The sequence below is a fragment of the Callospermophilus lateralis genome, chromosome 3 (assembly GCF_048772815.1).
Source record: "Callospermophilus lateralis isolate mCalLat2 chromosome 3, mCalLat2.hap1, whole genome shotgun sequence".
NCBI classification, from domain to species: domain Eukaryota; kingdom Metazoa; phylum Chordata; class Mammalia; order Rodentia; family Sciuridae; genus Callospermophilus; species Callospermophilus lateralis.
Window position 1 is genome coordinate 78,569,540 of NC_135307.1, and position 22,507 is coordinate 78,592,046.

The following is a 22,507-nucleotide window of genomic DNA, read 5'->3' on the forward strand; positions in this document are numbered from 1 at the left end:
CTTCTCTGCCCTCAAGTTTGTAATCACAGAGACGCACACACACGCCCATCGCAGAGCCACAGCGACATCTAGGGCTCTGGAGGTTAACCTGCACATAAAGGGCATTGATCCAAACCGACTTGAACTAATGCCTAAAATAGCTGAAGACCTCTTTGATCACCTTTGAAATCAAAAATTTCTTTCCCAAATTCTGGGTAACAAAATGTCCTAAAATTAAACACATGTGTATTTTGGTTTGATATCTTCCTACTTATTTATATCAAGATTATAATACTCCTATAAAAGAAGACCGTTTAAGACAGTGAATGCCTGTGCCCTTTGAAATTTTGAAGATAATGTAGAACAATGGTAACGTCTGACTCTTTTACAAACTTTGCAGATTTTCAAACATATGAGTAATTTCATCATTTGGAATGCAAACTATCATGCTGTACACTGATAATGTTTACATATTCATCGTCTATTTCCAGAAGGATACTCAAGAAACAATGTCTCCAGAAAGTGAACGGCGACTGGGCAGAGAATTCTTTTCACTGTGTACTTTTTGAATTTTTTGCCACATAAATGTACTTATTCAAAACTAAATAATTTTTAAATTAAAAAAAAAATGCTTCCACATAGACTTTCTCTGGAAAGAGAAGACACTGCCAACAGTAATTTGCTTCCAAACAGAGAAACAGAGTGGCTGGGAGCAGAGGTAGAAGGGAGAATTTCGCTCTGCTTTTTTTGGGTACCTTTTTAATTTGTACCATGTGAATGTATTAAACTCTTGAATAAAATTTTTTAAAGTAATATGTAGTATTTCTAACAGTTTCTCTTTACCCTTTTTAATTATAGCTTACTTGATTTCAGAATCAAATTGATTCTGTGAGGCTAACAAAGGATGAAGCAAGTGTTCTCAGCAAAAATCATGAAGCTACATAAATAAAATCATTTCCTCAAACCACTTTCCAACAAAATTTAAAATTATATAGGGAACAAAAATACATTGTAATCTATTAAATCTCATTACCTACAAAATAGGCACATTTTAAAACTTTTAAGTCAAGATATTCCTTCAGATATCATCTTAATTCTGGAATATAGTTAAAAAAAATTATACTCTGTACACCCAATGAAGAAAATATTTGCTTGGTATTCAATTATTTGCATTTCCTATAATGACTAAATCCAAAAAATTTCAAATGATTTCAATATGACTCTTATTATCTAAAGAAAAATGGTTATTTGGCATTAGTATAAGCTCAGTGTAATTCATCCTAAACCAGTAAAAATCAATTTAAGGATAATGTAATTCAAATCCTCATTCTACAGATATATAAACTAAAGCCTAAAAATGTTAACTTAATCTTGTACAACATATATGTGGAAAGAACCATCATTCGAATCCCAATGTTCTGCCCCTTCAACAAGAATGCTCTGGAGACTTGCCTCTAACAAGACATAAAGTTACTAAGATTGTCCTTCTTGGTTCTGCTTTAAATAATTAAATACAATAATTAAACATCATTGAATTTCTTAACAGTAAACTGAAATGTTCACGATTTAATAAAGGGAAACAAGGAATAAATCTTAAAAATTATTAATTAACATAATCTCTTACTACCAATAACATTAGGAATTTCTCTGCATCAGAAGTAGATTCTTTTTAATATTTGCTTTTAGTTATAGTTGGACACAACACCTTTATTTATTTATTTTTATGTGATGCTGAACCCAGTGCCTTCCAAGTGCTAGACATACACTCTACCCCTGAGCCACAACCCCAGTCCCAGAAGTGCATTCTTAAAATAGTTAACAGGCTATAGTTAATAAAAAGCTTTATTTTTAAACAAATCCTAAAAAATCAACTTTATAAATTTATCAAATAATTTTTAAATTTATAAGGGGGGACTGGAAATACATACATCAAATTATTCTTTCATTAACATTAACATACCTCTCTAAACAAGTTAATATGTGTACAAATATATAAATACATACAAATAAATACACACACCCAAATAACAAGCCACAGATCACCCACCATTATCCAAAACCAAAATATTCATTAAATATACTGACAAATACAGTAAAATATCAATGGACATAATTACATACATATATATGCATAAATACCAAGACCCAAAGTAACACGTAAACATATAATACTGGTGCTTATATACATATAATGCATAAATACACAGCTCAGTCAGAAAGTCAGAGGGATCTACAGAACATATAATAATGTTGTGGCCTTTTCACCAGGAATGAAAACTCAACAGTATACAAAGAAATTGAGATTAATGAAATTTTCACGCTTTAAATATTAGAAACAAAGGAACACACAAAAAAATCAAGACATTAATGCCAATCCCCTACTGCCACTTAATTTTTTATAAGTTGAAATGTGAAGTGAACTTCAAAGACTTAACAGCACAGGGAGGTTGACAACTCTTACCTAGAATAAAGATTCTATGATAAATGAAATCACTGAATGCAAACAAACATTCTATAAAATAAGCTAAATTCTTTTTACTTTGAAGGCCCTGCTAGAGACTTGTTGCTGCTCTAATTCATGGCCTTGAGAGGCAAAACTAAAAAAGCTGTTGCTGGCTTCAGGTGCTGTTGGAGAACCCACAAAAAATGGTCTAAACTGAAAATCTCCATCTCCGCCACCCTGATTTCGAACTGGTGTATTGTCCAAAGGAAACTTGGAGCTGTTACCTAGAAAAAAATTTAGGGAGATAATAAGCATCTATTTCCTCATAGATCCTTAGGAACAAAAAAACAAAATCCATTCAATAAATACTGTAACAAAACTCACCCAAGATGGATAAAATACAAACATAATACTAGATTTAAAAAAGGACCCTAATGTCCACACCTCTCCCTCCCCATGACTAAAGTATCTACAATACCTTCTGTGATGCAGTTTCCATCGATAGCCATAATTTCATTGCCAAAGTTATCTGACACAATGAAACATTTTTAGTAGTACTAGATTCACAACATCATAGTTTTATTAATTTGTTATCCATTTCAGAGGAATCATCAAAAATACATATATGCACATGATCCTTTGAGCCATGTTTTTCAATAATTTTTTTTTTTTTTCTATTTAGAACTAAGGATTGAACCCAGGGCTTCATACATACTAGGCAAGCACTCCACCACTGGGCTATATCCCCAGCCCTATTTTATTTTATGTTATGTTATTTTATTTTGAGACAGAGTCTCATTAAGTTACCCAGGATGGCCTCAAACATGGAATATTCCTGCCTCGGTCTCCATCATACCTGGAATTACAGGTGTGTGTCACCATACCAGAAGGAATTAAAAAAAAAATATATATATATATATATATATACACACACACACACACACACACACACACACACACACACACACACATATATACTGTAATACTCCAGAAATATACGACAACCATGAAATATTGCCATATACCCATGACTCAATAATAATTAGCATAACTTTATGGAAAATCAGGTAATAGATGTGATCAAATGAACATTTAACTACTTCTGCTGGGCACTTCCTTAGTTTTTTTAGTTTTTCTTAGACTATAAAAAGGAAAATGCTGACTGTATGTAAAAAGCTAAAAAAGAAAGGTAAAAAGGTAAGTACATACAATGAGCAGAACAGAAAGAACAGATAAATATGAAAGAAATCAAAATATATGTGGACAGTGACAGGAAAATAATACCTACAATATCCACTTACAGAAATACTTTGGTTGACTCAACTACAATATAAGTAAGTGAAAGTTAGGAACTTGTTAGGCAGGGTACCTAACAAAAAGTTGGTATCATCCTAGATTGTGAAGGCAGTATTACTATCTGGATAATCTTTATATCTCATTGTTTAGAGAGATATAAAGATGCATAACACAATGGCACATGAAACACTGGATAAACATTTGATGAGCAGATAAAAAGGTAAATTTAAAAAAGAACCAAACAAGAGACAATAATTTGAGAACTGTGCGACCAGTATTGGCAAGTGAAAGAAACTAAAACAAGGTCTTCCTGAGGATGCAAAGAGTTAAGAGTATAGGCTATGTGATCTTGACCAAGTTAATTAACTTTCTGTTCCTTAGCTTTCTCCTTTCTCACTTACAAAACAGGGATAAAAAACAGTATTTATTTCACATAGGTTTGTAAATTATATGAATACATGTAAGACACTTAAAAAGATACTTAGCCCTTAGTAAGAAATCAATAAGTGGCAGCTATTATTTATTACTGTAACTTGCTGGGAGCCATCAGCCAAGTAGGTATGACAATTTCCTTGCCAGCGTACCCCCATGTTTCTTTAGTGGAAGGACTCGTGGAAATAGGACATTTTGCAGCGACATTGCATGTAAGTTGACCTTGCTCAAGGACCAGGGCGGATCCGTGTTTAGGGTGTTCCCGGTTTAGGATAATCCGAATTTAGGGCGTTCCCCGTTTAGAATAAGGCCTATCCTGCTGCCTGAGTTCCCCTTGAGTTCTCACGGGATTCAGAATATATTTGGGAGACAGAAGCCCAGTGGGTGTGGATTTGGGCAGAGAACGTGGATTTCCCCAGAATGTGTTTGTAGAAGGCCGGTGTAAGATCGGGAATAAAGAGTTGCTGTTTGAATCTACAAAGCTGTGAGTGGCTCGTGATTTGTGCCCAGCCAGACTGCGGCAGTAACTAAGTAATTTTTAATTTACATTGTAATCTGCAAACTTATATCTTGAAATATATTAAAGGCATACTATGAACGTAAGCAAATATAATAGGTAAAAGAATGATGTGAGGTTGAGATACAGATGAAAGATTCATAACCTATCATGGCTCTAGACCCTTGGAGCTTTCACTCACAGCTTGGAACTACACAGAGTACAGTGAGAAAAATCCTTGATTTGAAAAACAGACATTGGATAGTTTTCTTAGACTATGAAGAGGAAAATGCTGACTGTATGTAAAAAGCTAAATAAGATAGAAAGAGTAAAAGGGTAAGTACGTACAATGAGAAGAACAGAAAGAACAGATAAATATGAAAGAAATCAAAATATATGTGGACAGTGACAGGCATATGCCTACAATCCCAGCTACTTTGGGAGGCTGAGGCAGAAGAACCACAAATTCAAGGCCAGCCTGGGCAATTCAGTAAAACCATCTCTCAAAATAAAATAGATGTAGCTCAGTGGTAGCAACTTAGAAACTTGCCTAGCATGTGAGGCCATAGGTTCTATCCCCAGTACTACAAACACACACACACACACATATATATATAAAACATGTCTTTTCTTACCTAAAGGGAAGCCAAAAACACCAGACTGTGCTAACAAAGATGGTTCAAGAGTACTTTCTTGGTTAGCAATAGTGATATTCCGTAGCCTAAGGCTATCATAGAGACCTTGGAGCTTTTGATACTGACGATTGCGCTCCATAAGTTTCTCTGAGATGTCACTGAACTTTTTCTTGTATTCTTCTAGCACTTTCTTCATAGAGGTGACCTCCCCTTTCATAGAGGTCAATTCTACATCTTTGCTCTGTATTTGCTGAGTATATATTTTCTCCATCTGTTTCAGATGACCCTCAGCCTTGCTAAAATTATATTCTTGATAGAGACGTTCCTGATGTACCTGTCCCAAGAAAATATTTTTAAAGTAAGGAACACAAAGTTATATAATGTAAAACTTCATACAAATACAAAAAAAAAAAAAAAAAAAACACAAGGATGTTATAACTTGAACATTTAGAACCAGGTTAACTGAGGAGCCCAGCATAGTAGCTCATACTTGTAATCCCAGTAACTCAGGAGGCTGAGACAGGAGAATATCCAATTTGAGACCAGCCTGGGCAACTTAGTGAAACCTGAAGCAAAATAAAATATAAAAAGGATAAAGATATAGCTCAGTGATAGAGTGTTCCTGAGTTCAATGCCCCATACCAAAACAAAAAGAAATTAGGGATATAGGATGTAGCTCAGTGGTAAGAGTGTTTGCCTAGCATACACGAGGCTCTGGGTTTCATTCCCAGTACCACAAAGAAAAAGCAATTAGTTGAGCATGGTGATGCACACTTGTAATCCCAGCAGCTCTGGAGGGTAAGGCAAGAGGATCTCAAGTTCAAAGCCAGCCTCAGCAACTTATCAAGGCCCTAAGCAATTGAGCAAAACCGTCTCAAAATAAAAAACTAAGTAACTAGCTAAATTATAGAATCAACCCAGATGCCTGTAAATAAATGATGGATTAATAAATTGTGGAAAATATATACACACAATAGAGTATTATTCAGCCATGAAAAAGAATGAAATTTTGGCATTTGTCAATAAATGGATGGAAATGGAAAATATCATGCTTAAGTAAAATAAGCCAAACTCCAAAACTCAAAGTTCAAATGTTTTCTCTCACATAGGGAAGCTGGAGTAAAATAAAGGAAAAGGGGAGGGAAGATAAAATAAAGAATCAATCAAATATAAATTAATAGACAAGTAAAAGAAAGTCTAATACAGTAGAGGAAGGGGAATGGAAGAGGAGAGGGGTGATGGGAAGGGAAAGAGAAGGATGATGAGCTGAAATCAATTTCCAGGTATGTATAAGTTTGTCAGGATGAACCCAGCTACTATGTATAATTATAAAGCTCTAATAATAATATCAGTAAATAAATGTGTAAGATATAATAATATATTCAAGAATATAATTAAAAGTTCTCCACAGGAAAGTCTCTAAGAAGGCAGCAAAGGCCAAAATCACAAACAGAAAGAGTTAAAGACATGAATTTGATGACAAGAATGCTCATCACAGCCTATTTTGTAATTTGGAAATAAATTATACAATATAATCATTAAAATTATAATTACATCAAATACAAAATATTTCAGGGTCTATGTAAAATATCAATAAAGACAAATGATAAGTTTTAAAAAAAATGTTATAGGGGCTGGAGTTGTAGCTCAGTGGTAGAGTGCTTGCCTAGCATGCCTGAGGCACTCGGTTTGATCCTCAGCACCACATAAAACAATACACAAACAAAATAAAGGTACTTTGTCCATCTATAATGTAAAAAAAAAAAAAAAAAATTAAAAGATACTAAGTTATAAAAATACTAGAAAATAAATATTTTTTTTAATAAATAGATAAGTAAATAAATAAATAAATGTTATAGTATTTGAGTTAGAGAACTACAGAGAATTCTAACAAATCAGTCGGAGCAATTCAAACGTTAAAAAAAATACGTTAAAAAAAAATTGAAAAAATTCAAGAAAATATGTTCATCTAAAAGTTATCCAAGAAATGCATATTTAAAGAGCATTGAGGTTCTATTTCACCTGTATCTAACTTGGGAGTAGAAGACGTGGAAAACTAAGCACCCACATACATTTCTTGAGAGCAAATGAATGGATATACCATACTGAAAGACAAATTTAAAGTATAATTTTAAAAAATCTTCAAACCTGGGGATGTGGCTCTGTGGTAGAGTGTTTATATATAATATGTGCAAGGCCCTGGTTTGTTCCCCTACACTACAAATAAATAAATAAATAAAACCTTCAAAATATATATAGCCACTGTCAGGAATTTGATCCTAGCATATAATAATGAATATGAATTTGATAAGAATGCTCCCCACAGCATTTTATTAATAACTTGGAAACAAACCATAATAGAATACAAATAAACTGAAAAATATTTAACAAAATATTCATAACAGACATAACATATTGTCCACCTTGTTTATTTATGTTTACTTTTTATATTTTTGTGGTACTAGGGATCAAACCCACGACCTCACACATACTAGACAAGCACTCTACTGAGCAATATCCCTAGCCCTGTCAACTTTAATTGGCCATAAAACCAGTATGTGTGGTTTTATCCTATTTTTATATAGAAAAAAAAAATGTATGTATACAACATACACTTACACACAAACAAAACTATTAATAATGAAATCTCTGAGTAATAGAATTATGGGGTTTTTTATTTTTCTCCTTTAAGATTTTCAACAATAAGCATTATTTTTGAAAACTGAAAACTTATTATTAAAAAGAATGTTTTCTATACTTTCATTAAAAATAAAATAAAAAATAAATACAAAACAGTGAAGAAAAATTTCAGAAACTCCCATACGTGCCTCAGATTATACTCTCAAAGAACAACTAGTCTAAGTACTAACCTGATATGTCCAGAAAGCCAGTGCTCGGGAGCTAATGTCCAACACAATCTCTGGTCGCAGCCCTGCCAACACCATAGCTTTATATTCCTCTGAAGGACTGAGTTCAGTGCGGACAATATCCAGCTTTCCAGAAAGGGTACTGTTGCAGGCAGGGCAGATAGCTGGTGAACGACTAAATTCACCACTGCCATGCTGATCACAGAAGATATGAGAACAGGCAGTGACCCAGGCATAACCGGAGAGTTTGATGCGACACTTTCGATAATTACAAAGCAACATGTCTTCACACAAAGACATGTTAATGAGATCTCCAGATGTTGAAGTCCTGATAAATGAAAAGGTAAATAAGACACAATGAAAATAAAATTGATTAATTACTTAATAACAAGTAAAAGATAAATACATTTTCGACTTTGTTTTGATAAAATGTACATGTTATTGGTTTTTATTTATTATAATCAATGATATATTGACTTGAGTCTCCCAATAATACTGTGCTCCTTCTTTTTACAAAGGCCATGAAAAAAAATGTAAGGAAAAATTAAATGCACAAGTGATTCTAAATCTTACTAAGATCAAAAATAATATGTATATGGAAAAAACTTAAGAAACATAGCCAAAGTACAAACAAGTAAAATTTACATCAGTGCTTTTTGTCATTCTTCAATATCTAAATCAAAATTCAAATTTATTATCTACTCATACTTTGGCAAAATATGTTAGTACCACATCCCACACTTCGCAAACATAAAAATCCAGGCACAATTTCAGATATTTTGCTGTGCAAAATATTTGAAGCTACATTTTTAGGTTTTTTCATACATGCTGATTTCTCAACCAGATTCCTTACCTGTGTTACTTTGATTACAAACACTAACTGGAAAAGAAAAAAAAACACTAGCTATCTGTTTACATAAAATAGAAACTAACCTAATTTATCCTAGTAATTGACCCTTATAAAGCCTGAAAATTTATATTAAAGCTGCTTTTGAGTGAACTTTTTATCGGTTAAACAATCCATCTATTAATGAAAATACTGTTCGATACTATGCTTTGATTTAAAACATTTGTAAGAATAAATCAATTCTCTAGGTTAATTTACTTTTCAATAAAGTAAAATTCTCTCTGGAATTTGACTAACCCAAAAATGGACACCAATATTTTAAGCACATATTACATAAAATAACTCTGGCACATCAATTACACCTAGGAAAAGTGTACACATTATCAACTGACAATTCTGCAAAGAATGTTTCCTTGGTCAGAGACATTCCAACACTTCCATCCCAAATATCCTCAATGAGGACAATGATGTCATTTGGCAGCCAATAAGGACTATTTTACCCTCCACCTGGGTAACCAGCAAAGGGGAAGCAGAATATATGGGGAGTTTTGAAGCTGAGACCTTTTCCAGGCAAAGCCAGAGATGCAGCTAATTCCAAATTTTCCACAAGATGGGGAGTAGAGCGCTATTACTATGGGCTTATACAAGTTGAGGGCCAAATTTTTGAGAATTAGACCTATGGAAATTTCACTCTGGAATTTTCAGCCTCCTCTCTGCACTCGACAGAGAAAACAGTAATGATAATAAAAACGAGAACACGAAAAAAATATCTGACCTGAGAGGCAATGAAAAAGAGCGGGAAAAAACCACCACCCGGGAAACTCCAGCTGAGGCGAGGATTCGCAGCGCGTCTCTGCTGTAGAGTGCGCATGCGCGCAGTCGCCCCGAGGCCTGCTGGGTGGCGGGCTTGGAGATGGGGCCGCTCAGGATCATGGGATCCACGGGCCCTACCTACCAGTCCAACGCAAGGGCTAGTGCTGCAAGAGCGCAAGTCCAACCAACCCCATAGGTTTCCCACTTCCGAAGCAGGTGGCTGTCAACACTTGGTGCAACTCCTATTGGGGGGAAGTGTCCTGAAGCTAAAGTGGGCGGGTAGAAAAGCCAGTTGGAGCCCCTGTCTCTGGTACAGGGAGGTGTTTGTCCTAGATAATGATGGGAGTTGCGGGCAAGCAGCACAAAGTATGTTTGTGGAATTCTCAAAAATTGTTATGCCCATGCCCGTAATTGGACCACTATCACTTTTATGCGGAAGATTCTGCCATTTTTGTTGTCCTTCTTCGAATATAAATTTTCCCAGCTGTTACACACACACACACACACACACACACACACATATATGTATCCATATGTGTGTTAGTGTGTGTGTGTGTGTGTGCATATATGTACTTTTTTTTAAGAAATCATAATTTTTTCCTTGAGTCTATATTACAATCATTTATATAGTGCTTAAAATTAAGTGACAGGACTGGCAGTGTCATGAATTTTGAGGTAATCTTATAAACACTCCTGGAACTGCTGGTATCTGTTTTTACTTTAATGTCTCACCTGTCAATTTTCTTGGCTCTTTTATAACAATGTAATTTTCTGCTTAATCTACATGAGCCGGTTACAATTGAGATTTAAAATTAGACTGGAGGCTGAGACAAGAGGATCCCGAGTTCAAAGCCAGCCTCAGCCAAAACAAGGCTGCTTAGCAACTCAGTGAGACCCTGCCTCTAAATAAAATACAAAATACAGCTGCGGATGTGGCTCAGTGGCCCAGTGCTCCTGAGTTCAATCCCCATTAGCCAAAAAATAAACATAAAATTGGATTGAAGAGAAGGGCTAGAAGGGTGCTCAAGATGCAAACTCTAATTCTGTCTTTTGTAGCCACCTTTTCAGATTTCATGACCCAATTATGAATTAGTAACAGATACAGTACACCACACAATGGACACGAAACTCAGCAAACCCCTTTCTGACTTGCAAATCCATAATACTGAACCTCTCCTTCAAACAAAAACCTGTCCCAAGTAAGCAACTTTCTGCTAGGAATTTAATGTTACTGGCACAAATTGGAGTCAGAGAAAATTAGAGGTTCATGTGTAAACCATGTATTCCTTAATTTTTTTTGCTAATTAAGGAGTTTGTGCTTTTTTAAGTTTTAACTGTACCAAATGCAGAATGATTAAAGTACAAAAATGGTATATGATTTCATTTGAAGTTCAAAAGACAAAGCATTGAGATTTCAACCAGTGACTAACTTTGTGATCCTAAACAAGTTACTTTCATAATATAATCTCTTCCTGCATATGTATCCCAATTAATACATACTTTGTGTTAATTCATTTTAATAATCATATACTACAAATATACCAATTTATATATTCTTCTAATGGGCATTCATTCCAGGTTACAATTAAAACCAGCACTACACTGAACCTTCTGAACATTTCTCCTTGAGTACACATGCCAAAAAATTTCATAGAATATAATACCCAGGGACTAGGTTAACATATAAGCATCTTTGAATAAATCAGATTTTACCAAATCACTGTCCAAAGCAATAATATAGATTTCACTGCCACCAGCAAAATATATAAGAACCCACTGCTCCAGAATCAGCAACATACAGAATTGTCAGGATTCTTTCTTGTTTTGTTTTGTCTTTTCATGTTTGTCCATCTAATAATAGGGAAATAGTAATTAAATGTTGTTTTAATGAGCAATTCTTTGATTACTTATGAGGTTGAACATATTTTCATATAAGTGACCACATAAAGATCCTCATCTGTAAATTTCATGTTCATATTCTTTGATAATTTTTAAAATATTTTTAATATCTTTATTTTATTTATTTTATGTGGTGCTGAGGATCAAACCCAGTGCCTCACATGTGTAAGGCAAGCGCTCGCTCTGCCACTGAGCCACAACCCCAGCCCAATATTTTTCTTGATTTATATGAAGACAGTTATGTGGCATGCAAACATGTTTGAATTTTAGTGTACATAAATTCATCAACTTTTCCTTTTATGTGTCTTATTCTATACTTTCAGTAGTTGTCTTGTTTTTCATATGCAAATCTTTAATTCACCCTTCCTACCACAAGTATTCAAGGTTTTCAATAGTTTTAAGGTTTTACTTTTCATGTATACATCTTTAATACATACTTTCTAACATAGGAAATCTGAATAACAGTAAGAGTTGTAAAAGGAAAAGTGGCCACAACATTCAAGAAAACAAACATTCCAACCTTGGTCTTTGATAGAAATGGTAGCTTAGTTAAATTTCAAGGTTATTTTTAACATGCAAGTGATACAATACACAACAAAATATTGGAAATTATGTATTTCATCTGCTTTTAGAATAAGATTTCATAGTTAATACTGACTACACAAAACAAAACCAACTCAGAATAAAGCAGGAAATGTATTCTAGTGGTAGAACATGTTTAGCAGGCAAAAGTTCTGGGTTCAATCCCAGTGCATGTGTGCTCACACGCGAACTACTCATAATAAAATTATAGGTAAGAAAAAATTTGTGTGAGACTCTATTTACCAAAGCAATTTAGACATACTACTAAGAAGGAAAAAAAACAATAGATTTCAAGTGGTAGCTGTGCTCAACTTGATCAGAGAAGTAAATGATTATTTTGATACCTTTTTTTATAGCCAAAACCTTAGAATTTCAAAAGAAAAGTTTGAACACCTTGAAAACATGTTTCTTGGTGGGTTTTTGTTTGTTTATTTGTTTTGTTTTTGGTGGGGGGAGTTGTTTTGTTTGTGTTTGGTTCTTTGCTTGTTGGTTGGTTTTTGCTTTTGAGACAGGGTCTCACTATGTTGTTGAGGCTGGCCTTGAACTCCTGGGCTCAAATGATCCTCCTGCTTGACCTCCCAAAGTAACTAGGATGTAACACCACCACATCCAGCTTTTTCTTTTATTTCTCTCTTCAGTGATTTAAGTCAATTGTTTTCTGTTTTTATATAAACTAGTGAGTGTTCATGAGTCTTATATTATTCATGAAGTAATTTCAAGAACATTGATTTCTAAGCTCTGACAGCACAATTTGTGCTTACACATCATTTACATAATTTAATTGCCTGTTACTTTTCACCTTTCAAAAATGTTATTTTGGAAATTAATTGATGTGAAAATAAACTTAGGATCCCCGATGGAAGCCAGAAGGAGGCAGCATTCTGTGATGCTCCGTGACCTGGGATTCAAGTAGTGACAATACTGCTTCTCTGCTAGCGATATTCCTGCTCCCCTGCAGGAATCATTGTACTAGTCCAGAGCTCCAGGTCTCCGTGTCAGAGTGGTCTCCAACTACTCACCCACGCAGGACTACCAGGTACCCCAGCGAGATCATCTGTAGCAGCAGCAACCCTGAAGAACTTTCAGCCACCCACCTGAGCAGAAATCACAGACGCCACTCCCATGCAGGACACTGGCAGCTTCGCAAGAGTAGGAACTCCAGCTGTCGCCCCTGGGTGGACCCCCATCTACCAACATAAGGCTACGCAGTCGCCACCATCTTGGGATTCTGCAACAGCAGAGTGCAGTTCTCGGGTGCCTACATCCGAGAACCTTATCGAAGCTCTGAAGTCAGCCAACAGCCTCACACTGCAGCCACAGAGCTCGTGTCTGAACTCACATCCCAACGCCATCATACAGCTGCCCCCACCCAATCAGACACCCCATTGTTGAAAGCAGGCACCTCCATCTTGGGCCACCTTCATCAGTGGGGACAACTCCCAGTTTGGAACCCCAGCTGGCCAGATACCCAGTTGCTAACTCCCCCCTCACCCCAGCAGCCAAAAACCCCAGCATAGTGACACCCTGGTTACCTTTACCATCCTGAAGTCAAAGATACCAGCTAACAACAGATGACCCTACCTACTAGAAGCAGAAAAGATACTGATCTCCAACCAAAACAATATCTGTTTCTTCCTTCAAGATTTTTTTTTCCCTCTCCTTCTGTATTCTCCTGACCACACATCACCAACATATGTGAAATCAAGTACTTTGCATGAATTAGAATTTTGAGAACTGGGATGTCTGAATACTCTATTACAGTTGTATTATACATTTTCTTCTTTTTTCCCACCAATTTCTACTATTTAAACATTTTTTTTTATTTTTCTGAATATATATGTGTGTTTGTTTTATGTACTCTACTATCTTCCCACTTACGTGTCTACCCAAAATTACTTCCTCTCCCTTCTCCTGCTACTAATCTTCTTCTTTAGATTTCTCTTTCACACTTCCTAAGATAATAACTCTGTATCCTCACCTCCTACCTCCTCAGCATGTCATTCTACTCCTTACCCAAATTCTTTGTCCACCATCAGAAACTGTAAATCCTTTTATAAACCTACTGAATATAATGTAGAGAATAGTTGAATTCACCATTTCTGTACATTGTGACCAAACTGTAAACATCTTAATAGCAAATATTTATTTTTAGGTATATATTATTTATATTGGGAACTGTTAACATTGTCCTTCACCTCAAAGGAGGTATTGGATCCCTATAGGAGCACTATAAGCCTATATGGTAAAAATGGTAATGCCTTGGATCCACAGTGCTAGAAGGGAAGACACACAAGCAATATGAAAAGACAAGTGAAGAAAGTACCCCCAAACAAATCAAGATACCACATTAGAATCCATGGCCAGCACAACAGAAGAAATGAAGAGAAGGAGTTCAGGATGTACATAATTAAAATGTCCTGCAAATTAAAGGATGATATAAGAGAGCAAATACAGGCAGCAAAAGATCATTTTGACAAAAAGCTACATAAACAAATACAGGAAGCAAAAGATTACTTCAATAGGGAGATAGAGGTTCTTAAAAAAAAATAGAAATCCTTGAAATGAAAGAAACAATAAACCAAATTAAAAGTTCAATTGAAAGCATCACCAAAAGATGAGACCACTTAGAAGACAGGACCTCAGACAATGAAGACAAAATATATAATCTTGAAAAGAATGTAGACCACGCAGTAAAAATGGTAAGAAACCATGAGTAGAACATTAAAGAAATATGGGATAGTATGAAAAGACCAAATTTAAGAGTTATTAGGATAGAGGAAGGCACAGAGTTCCAAACAAAAAGAATGAGCACTGAATAGTCAATGAAATCATATCAGAAATTTTCCAAACATGAAGAATGAATTGGAAAACCAAATTCAGGAGGCTTACATGATGCCAAATGTACAAAATCACAACAGACCCACACCAAGGCACATTATAATGAAATGCCTAACATGCAGAATAAGGAGAGAATATTAAAAGCCACGAGAGAAATGAATCAGATTACATATAGGGGAAAAGCAATTAGATTATGTACAGATTTTTCAACCCAGACCCAGAAAGCTAGAAGATCCTGGAACAACATATATCAAGCTCTGAAAGAAAATGGATGACAACCAAGAATCTTATATCCAGCAAAATTAAGCTTTAGATTTAATGATGAAATAAAAACCTTCCATGATAGACAAAAATTAAAAGAATTTACAACTAGAAAGCCTGCACTACAGAACATCCTTGGAAAATATTCCATGAAGAGGAATTGAAAAACAACAATGAAAATCAGCAAAGGGAGGTATTACACTAAAGGAAAAACTAATCAAAGGAGAAACCAGGTCAAGTTAAATACCAAAAATAAACAAAAATGGCTGGGATTACAAATCATCTCTCCAATAATAACCTTGAATGTTAATGGCCTAAACTTACTAATCAAAAGACATAAACTGGCAGATTGGATCAAAAAAAAAAAAAAAATACCCAACAATATGCTGTCTCCAAAAGACTCATCTCATAAGAAAAGACATCCACAGACTAAGGTAAAATGTTGGGAAAAATCACACCACTCACATGGACTGCAGAAGCAAGTAAGGGTTTCCATCCTCATATCAAATAAAGTAGACTTCAAGCCAAAGTTAATCAAAAGGGATAAAGAAGGATATTTCATACTGCTTAAGGGAACTATTCATTAACAAGACATAATAATAATAAATTTATATGCCCCAAACAATAGAGCATCTACATTCACCAAACTCTTCTGAAGTTCAAGTGTCAAATAGACCACAACACAATAATTCTGGGAGACTTTAACACACCTCATTCACCACAGGATAGATCGTCCAAACAAAAGCTGAACAAAGAAATTTAGAATTCATTAATACAATCATAACTTAGCCTTAACTGACATATACAGAATATTTCATCCTTCAATGAACGAATTCACTTTCTTCTCAGCAGCACATGTATCCTTGTCTAAAATGGACCATATATTATTCCACAAAGCAACTCTTAGCAAATACAAAAAAGTAGAGATACTACCCTGCATTCTATCAGATCATAATGTAATGAAATTAGAAATCATGTAAAATAAAAAAATAAAAGCTTCATCAACACCTGGAGACTAACTAATATGCTACTGAATGAACAATGGGTTGCAAAAGACATCAAGGAGATTTAAAATTTCTTAGAGGTGAATAAGAACACAGATACAACATATCAAAATCTCTAGGACACTATGAAGGCCTTACTAAGAGGAAAGTTCATGCCATGGAGTTCATTCCTCAAAAGAAGAAAAAGTCAACAAATAAAAGCCCTAGAAAAAGAACAAATCAACACCAAAAGCAGTAGAATACAGGAAATAATTAAAATTGGAGCTGAAATCAATGAAACTGAAACAAAATAAACAGTTAAAAAAAATTGACAAAACAAAAAGTTGGTTCTTTGAAAAAATAAAATTGACAGACACTTAGCAATGCTAACAAAGAGAAAGAGAGAGAAAACTCATATTACTAACATATGTGATGACAAAGGAAATATCACAACAGACACTACAGAAATACAGAATATAATTAGAAATTATTTGAAAACTTATACTCCAATAAAATAGAAAATATCAAAGGCATTGACAAATTTCTGGAGTCATATGATTTGCCCAAATTGAATCAGGATGATATACACAATTTAAACAGGTCAATTTCAAGTGATGAAATAGAAGATACCATCAGAAGCCTACCAACCAAGAAAAGCCCAGGACCAGATGGATACACAGCTAAGTTCTATAAGACCTTTAAAGAAGAATTAATACCAATACTCTTCAATTTATTTCAGGAAACAGAAAAAGAGGGAACACTCCTAAACTCATTCTATGAAGCCAATATCACCCTGATTCCAAAACCAGGCAAAAACACGTCAAAGAAAGAAAACTTCAGACCAATGTCTTTAATGAACATAGATCAAAAATTCTCAATAAAATTGCAAATCAAATACAAATCATATCAAAAAGATAGTGCACCATGATCAAGTGGGGTTCATTCCAGGGATGCAAGGTTGGTTCAACATACAGAAATCAATAAATATAGTTCATCACATCAATAGACATAAAGATAAGAATCATATGATCATCTCAATAGATGCAGAAAAAGCATTCAACAAAATACAGCACCCCTTCATGTTCAAAACACTAGAAAAACTAGGGATAACAGGAACATATCTCAACATCATAAAGGCTACCTATGCTAAGCCCCAGGCCAACATCATTCTAAATGGAGAAAAATTGAAAGCATTCCCTCTAAAAACTGGAACAAGACAGGGATGTCCTCTTTCACCACTTCTATTTAACATAATTCTTGAAACACTGGACAGAGTAATTACAGGAAAGAAATTAAAGGGATATGGACAGGTAAAGTGGAACTCAAATTACCTCTATTTGCTGATGATATGATTCTATACCTAGAAGACCCAAAAAATTCCATCAGAAAACTTCTAGAACTAGTAAATGAATTCAGCAAAGTAGCAGGACATAAAATCAACACCCATAAATCAAAGGCATTTCTGTATATCAGTTGATAATTCCTCTGAAAGGGAAATGAGGAAAACTACTCCATTTACAATAGCCTCAAAAAAATATAATACTTGGGAATCAACCTAACAAAAGAGGTGAAAGACCTCTACAATGAAAACTACAAAATGCTAAAGACAGAAATTAAAGAAGACCTTAGAAGATGGAAAGATCCACCTTGTTCTGGATAGACAGAATTAATATTGTCAAAATGACCACACTACCAAAAGCATTATACAGATTTAATGCAATTCCAATCAAAATCCCAATGACATTCTTCATAGAAAACAGAAAAAGCAGTCATGAAATTCATCTGGAAAAATAAGAGACCCAGAGTAGCTAAAGCAATCCTTAGCAAGACGAGTGAAGCAGGTGGAATCACTATATCAGACCTTAAACAAAACAATAGTAACAAAAACAGCCTGATATGGGCACCAAGATAGACTAGTAGACCAATGTACAGAATAGAGGACACAGCGACTAACCTACATAATTACAGTTATCTTATGTTAGACAAAGGTACCAAAAACATATATTGGAGAAAAGATAGCCTCTTCAACAAATGGTGCTGGGAAAACTGAAAATTCATATACAACAAATTGAAATTAAACCCCTTTCTCTTACCATGCACAAAACTCAACACAAAGTGGATCAAGGACCTAGGAATTAAACCTGAGACCCTGCATCTAACAGAAGAAAAAGTAGTCCCAAACCTCCATCACATCGGATTAGGCCCCAACTTCCTTAATAAGGCTCCTATAAGAACAAGAATTAAAATCAAGAATTAATAAATAGGATGGATTCAAACAAAAAAGCTTCTTCTCAGCAAAGAAATAATCAGTGAGGTGAATAGAGAGCCTACAGATTGGGAGCAAATTTTTAACACTTGCACATCAGATAGAGCAGTAATCTCTGGGATACATTAAGAACTCAAAAATCTTAACACCAAAAAAACAAATAACCCAATCAAAAAATGGGCCAAGGAACAGAACAGACACTCTCAGAAGAGTATATACAATCAACAAATATATGAAAATGTTCATCATCTCTAGCAATTAGAAAAATGCAAATCAAAACTACTCTAAGATTCATCTCACTCTAGTCAGAATGGCAGCTATTAAGAACACAAGCAACAGTAAGAGCTGGCGAAGATGTGGGAGAAAAGGCACACTCATACATTGCTGGTAGGGCTGCAAAATGGTACAGCCAATATGGAAAGCAGTTTGAAGACTCCTTGGAAAACTGGGAATGGAAGCACCTTTTGACCCACCTATCCCACTCCTTGGTGTATCCTTAAAGGACTTAAAAACAGCATACTACAGGAACACAGCCACATCAATGTTTATAGCAGCATAATTCACAATAGCTAAACTGTGGGACCAAACTAGATGCCCTTCAGTAGATGAATGGATAAAGAAAATGTGTTATATATACACAATGGAATATTACTCAGCAATAAAAGAGATTAAAATCATGGCATTTGCAGGTAAATGGATGGAGTTGGAGAATATAATGTTAAGTGAAGTTAGCCAATCTCAAAAAACCAAATGCCGAAAAGTTTTCTCTGATATAAGGAGGCTGATTCATAGTGGGGTTGGGAGAGGGAGCAAGGGAGGATTAGCGGAACACTAGATATGACAAAGGGGTGGGAGGGGAAGGGAGAGGGCATTGGGGGTAGAAAAGACAGTGGAATGAGATGGACATCATTAACCTAAGTACATGTATGAAAACACAAATATTATGAATATACCTTGTACACAATCAGACATACGAAAAAATGTGCTCTATATGTACTATGAACTATAATGCATACTATCATATATATATATTATATATATCAAATTAGAATAAAATTTTTTTAAATGTTATTTTGCTGGGCGTAGTAGCTCATACCTATAATCCCAGCAACTTGGGAGGCTGAGGCAAAGGATCACAAGTTCAAAGCCAATCTCAAAAACAGCAAGATCCTGTTTCAAAATAAAAAGAGCTAGGGATGTACTCAGTGATAAAGCACCCCCAAGTTCAATACCCACTAACAAAAAAAAAAGATATTTTGGGGGCTGGGTATATATTCAGTGGTAGAATACTTGCATAGCATGTGCAAGACTATGGGTTCAATCCCCACCACCACGACAAAAAAAAAGTATTTTTTACAATGAAGAATTATTTTTTATCTGGTATAGATATTCTAAGTACCTATCGGCTTATATTATGAGTATTTATATACCATATATCTCTAACAGCCTCAAAGGTACTAATTTTCTTTCCTGTATCTTTGAATCTCAAACTGTTAACATCACTTACTCTAAAACTCATGACACTTGTGTATTTGTTTTAATAGAAGAATCTTAATGTAAAGAACAGGTTTCTTTCATATTCTAGTCAACAGAAGTTATTATAGTTGCATACCGTCTGTTGTTCTAGTATAAGCATGAGTACTAAGTCTGATTTCAAAAACACACTGTGTTCACTAAGCATACCAGACTTCCACATTTAGATGTGTTATTTTTGTACCCCTTGCATGTTAAATATATGCTCATAGATGTAACACAGCATAGAAGAGTATAATTTAGCCAAAACAACTGAGTTTATTTTCAATATTAAATATATGCAGAAATAATGACTTTTTAACCAACTCTTAATGGTATGTAAAATTTCAGTCAATGATAAATATCCAGTAAGGCTATATATAAAATATTTATAATAAGAGATTTCCTATTAAATACTGGGGCCTAACTTGTTGAGACTGGCCTCAAACTTACAATCTTCCTTTCCTTAGTCTCCTAAATCACTGGGATTACAGGCATGTACCACCATGCCTACCATATATATTAATAATTTTAAGTAAAATCATGGGTACTCAGTTTATCTATTCTGAGCCAGATCCAGGGGATAAAGAAGGTATCCTGCTTTCATGAAACTAACAATCTAGTAAAAGATATAAGAATGATATAAAAAAATAAAATAACTCCTATAATCCCAGCATCTTGGGAGGCTGAGGTAGGAAGATCACAAATCCAATGCCAGCCTTAGCAATTTAGCGAGGCCCTAAGCAACTCAGCAAGACCCTGTCTCTAAATAAAATACAAAAATAAAGGGCTATGGATGTGGCTCAGTGGTTAAGTGTCCCTGGGTTCAATTCCTGGTACAAAAAAAAAAAAAAAAAAATGAAAAGAAAGAAAGAAAAAAGAAAAGAAAATAATGTTTTACTCTTTGCTGTGCTACTACTTATGTTTTAGCAAGTTGATTCTAGAAAATTTTCTGGTAAGGAGTCAGCTTTCATCTTTAATTTTTAAGAATCACCTGCTTCATGCTATAAAGGTATTTTTTTAACTGCCTTGAAATGTGTGAACATCTACTTTAGAAAATCAAGTGAATCACTTAAAATTTAAACATGAATAACTTGAGTGTGTAATGATCCCATAACTCCCAGAATAAGTTGACTACAGCTCTTTCTTTCATAGCCTTAGATCAGAGCTATTCAAATACTATCACATCCAAAGAGTTTTCTATAAACCACATCCCTATATTCAAAATTACATCCCCTCTCTTTTTTTAATCAGGTACATTTTTAAAATCTAAAATCACCACCCACTTTGTAATTGTTTGACTCCGCAAAAATCAGAAGGCACTAATGGACAGCCAACCTATCCTCATAGTGCCCTGAGTGAAGATAAGCCAGCTTTGATATATGATGGACCAAAATCCCACTGCCAAAGGCTCTAGGCAGAGAGAGGAACAGCCATCAAAGTTTATCTCTAACCACATTATTTTAAGAAACATTAATAAAAAATAAAGACATCAAGAGACTCAGAAGTTATTACATCTAAATAAGAAGAAACCATTGAGAATTAACTGATTTAGCTAGACAAAATGATGAATAAATTAGTGCCAAAACTAAAATCAACTAAAGAAAATATTATTGCAACAATTACATAAGGATATACACTATAGTACCATTTCCATACTATGCCCAATTTTAGAACTAAATTAGTCTTTGGGTACTAATGAGGGATAAGCCAACTGGCAGTAAGATACATAAGCAATTAAAGCAAAGAATCTCTGATAATCTATTATGCAAATATCAGAAATTGCCACGCAGTACAAAATATAAGATAAATATACACATGGACTTTGATGACAAAATTGCTAATATTCTTTCCAATGTTCTAAGCCCACACATTTATCTAATTTAATCTTCAGAGTAACCATCCTTTAAGTCAGATACTATTATTATCATCTTATATAAAGAAATCAAGATACTGATAAGTTAGCAAATTTGCCAAGGTTACATAATTGGTTAGGTGACAGAGCATTAATTTAAACCTAATCTAACTCCAGAACGCATGTGTAGGGGTTGGGGTTGTTGCTCAGTGGTAGAGTGTTGGCCTAGCCTGTATGAGGCACTGGGTTTGATCCTTAGCACTACATAAAAACATAAATAAATAAAAGTATCGTGTCCTCTACAAATAAAAAAATTTTTTAAAGAACCCATGTATAACTACTACTATAGCTACCTCTCAACATCTTTAATTGACTTTTTAAAAAAATAAAATGTATATAGCACCACAAAAAAATTTATTTTCTTTTTTTTGGCGGGGGGTACTAAGAACCCAGGGGTTCTAGTATCACAAAGCTACATTCTCAACCCTTTTTATTTTTACTTT

The 22,507-nt window shown here is 34.6% G+C and overlaps 1 protein-coding gene and 1 non-coding gene across 2 annotated transcripts; both read right to left on the bottom strand.

The window, feature by feature from the left end:
* Positions 1-1,929: 1,929 nt before the first annotated feature.
* Positions 1,930-8,459, bottom strand: Ccnb1ip1 (cyclin B1 interacting protein 1). The gene is made up of 3 exons (XM_076848405.2): positions 8,152-8,459; positions 5,282-5,615; positions 1,930-2,706 (listed from the first exon to the last, which is right to left on the bottom strand). The coding sequence occupies exons 1-3, from the start codon at positions 8,446-8,448 to the stop codon at positions 2,504-2,506; spliced, it is 834 nt and encodes a 277-aa protein (XP_076704520.1). The 5' UTR covers positions 8,449-8,459; the 3' UTR covers positions 1,930-2,503.
* Positions 8,460-21,440: 12,981 nt separating this feature from the next.
* LOC143396170 (small nucleolar RNA SNORA79) lies at positions 21,441-21,588 on the bottom strand. Its single transcript, XR_013091043.1, has one exon. It is a non-coding gene; the product is annotated as a small nucleolar RNA SNORA79 (small nucleolar RNA).
* Between the last annotated feature and the right edge of the window lie 919 nt (positions 21,589-22,507).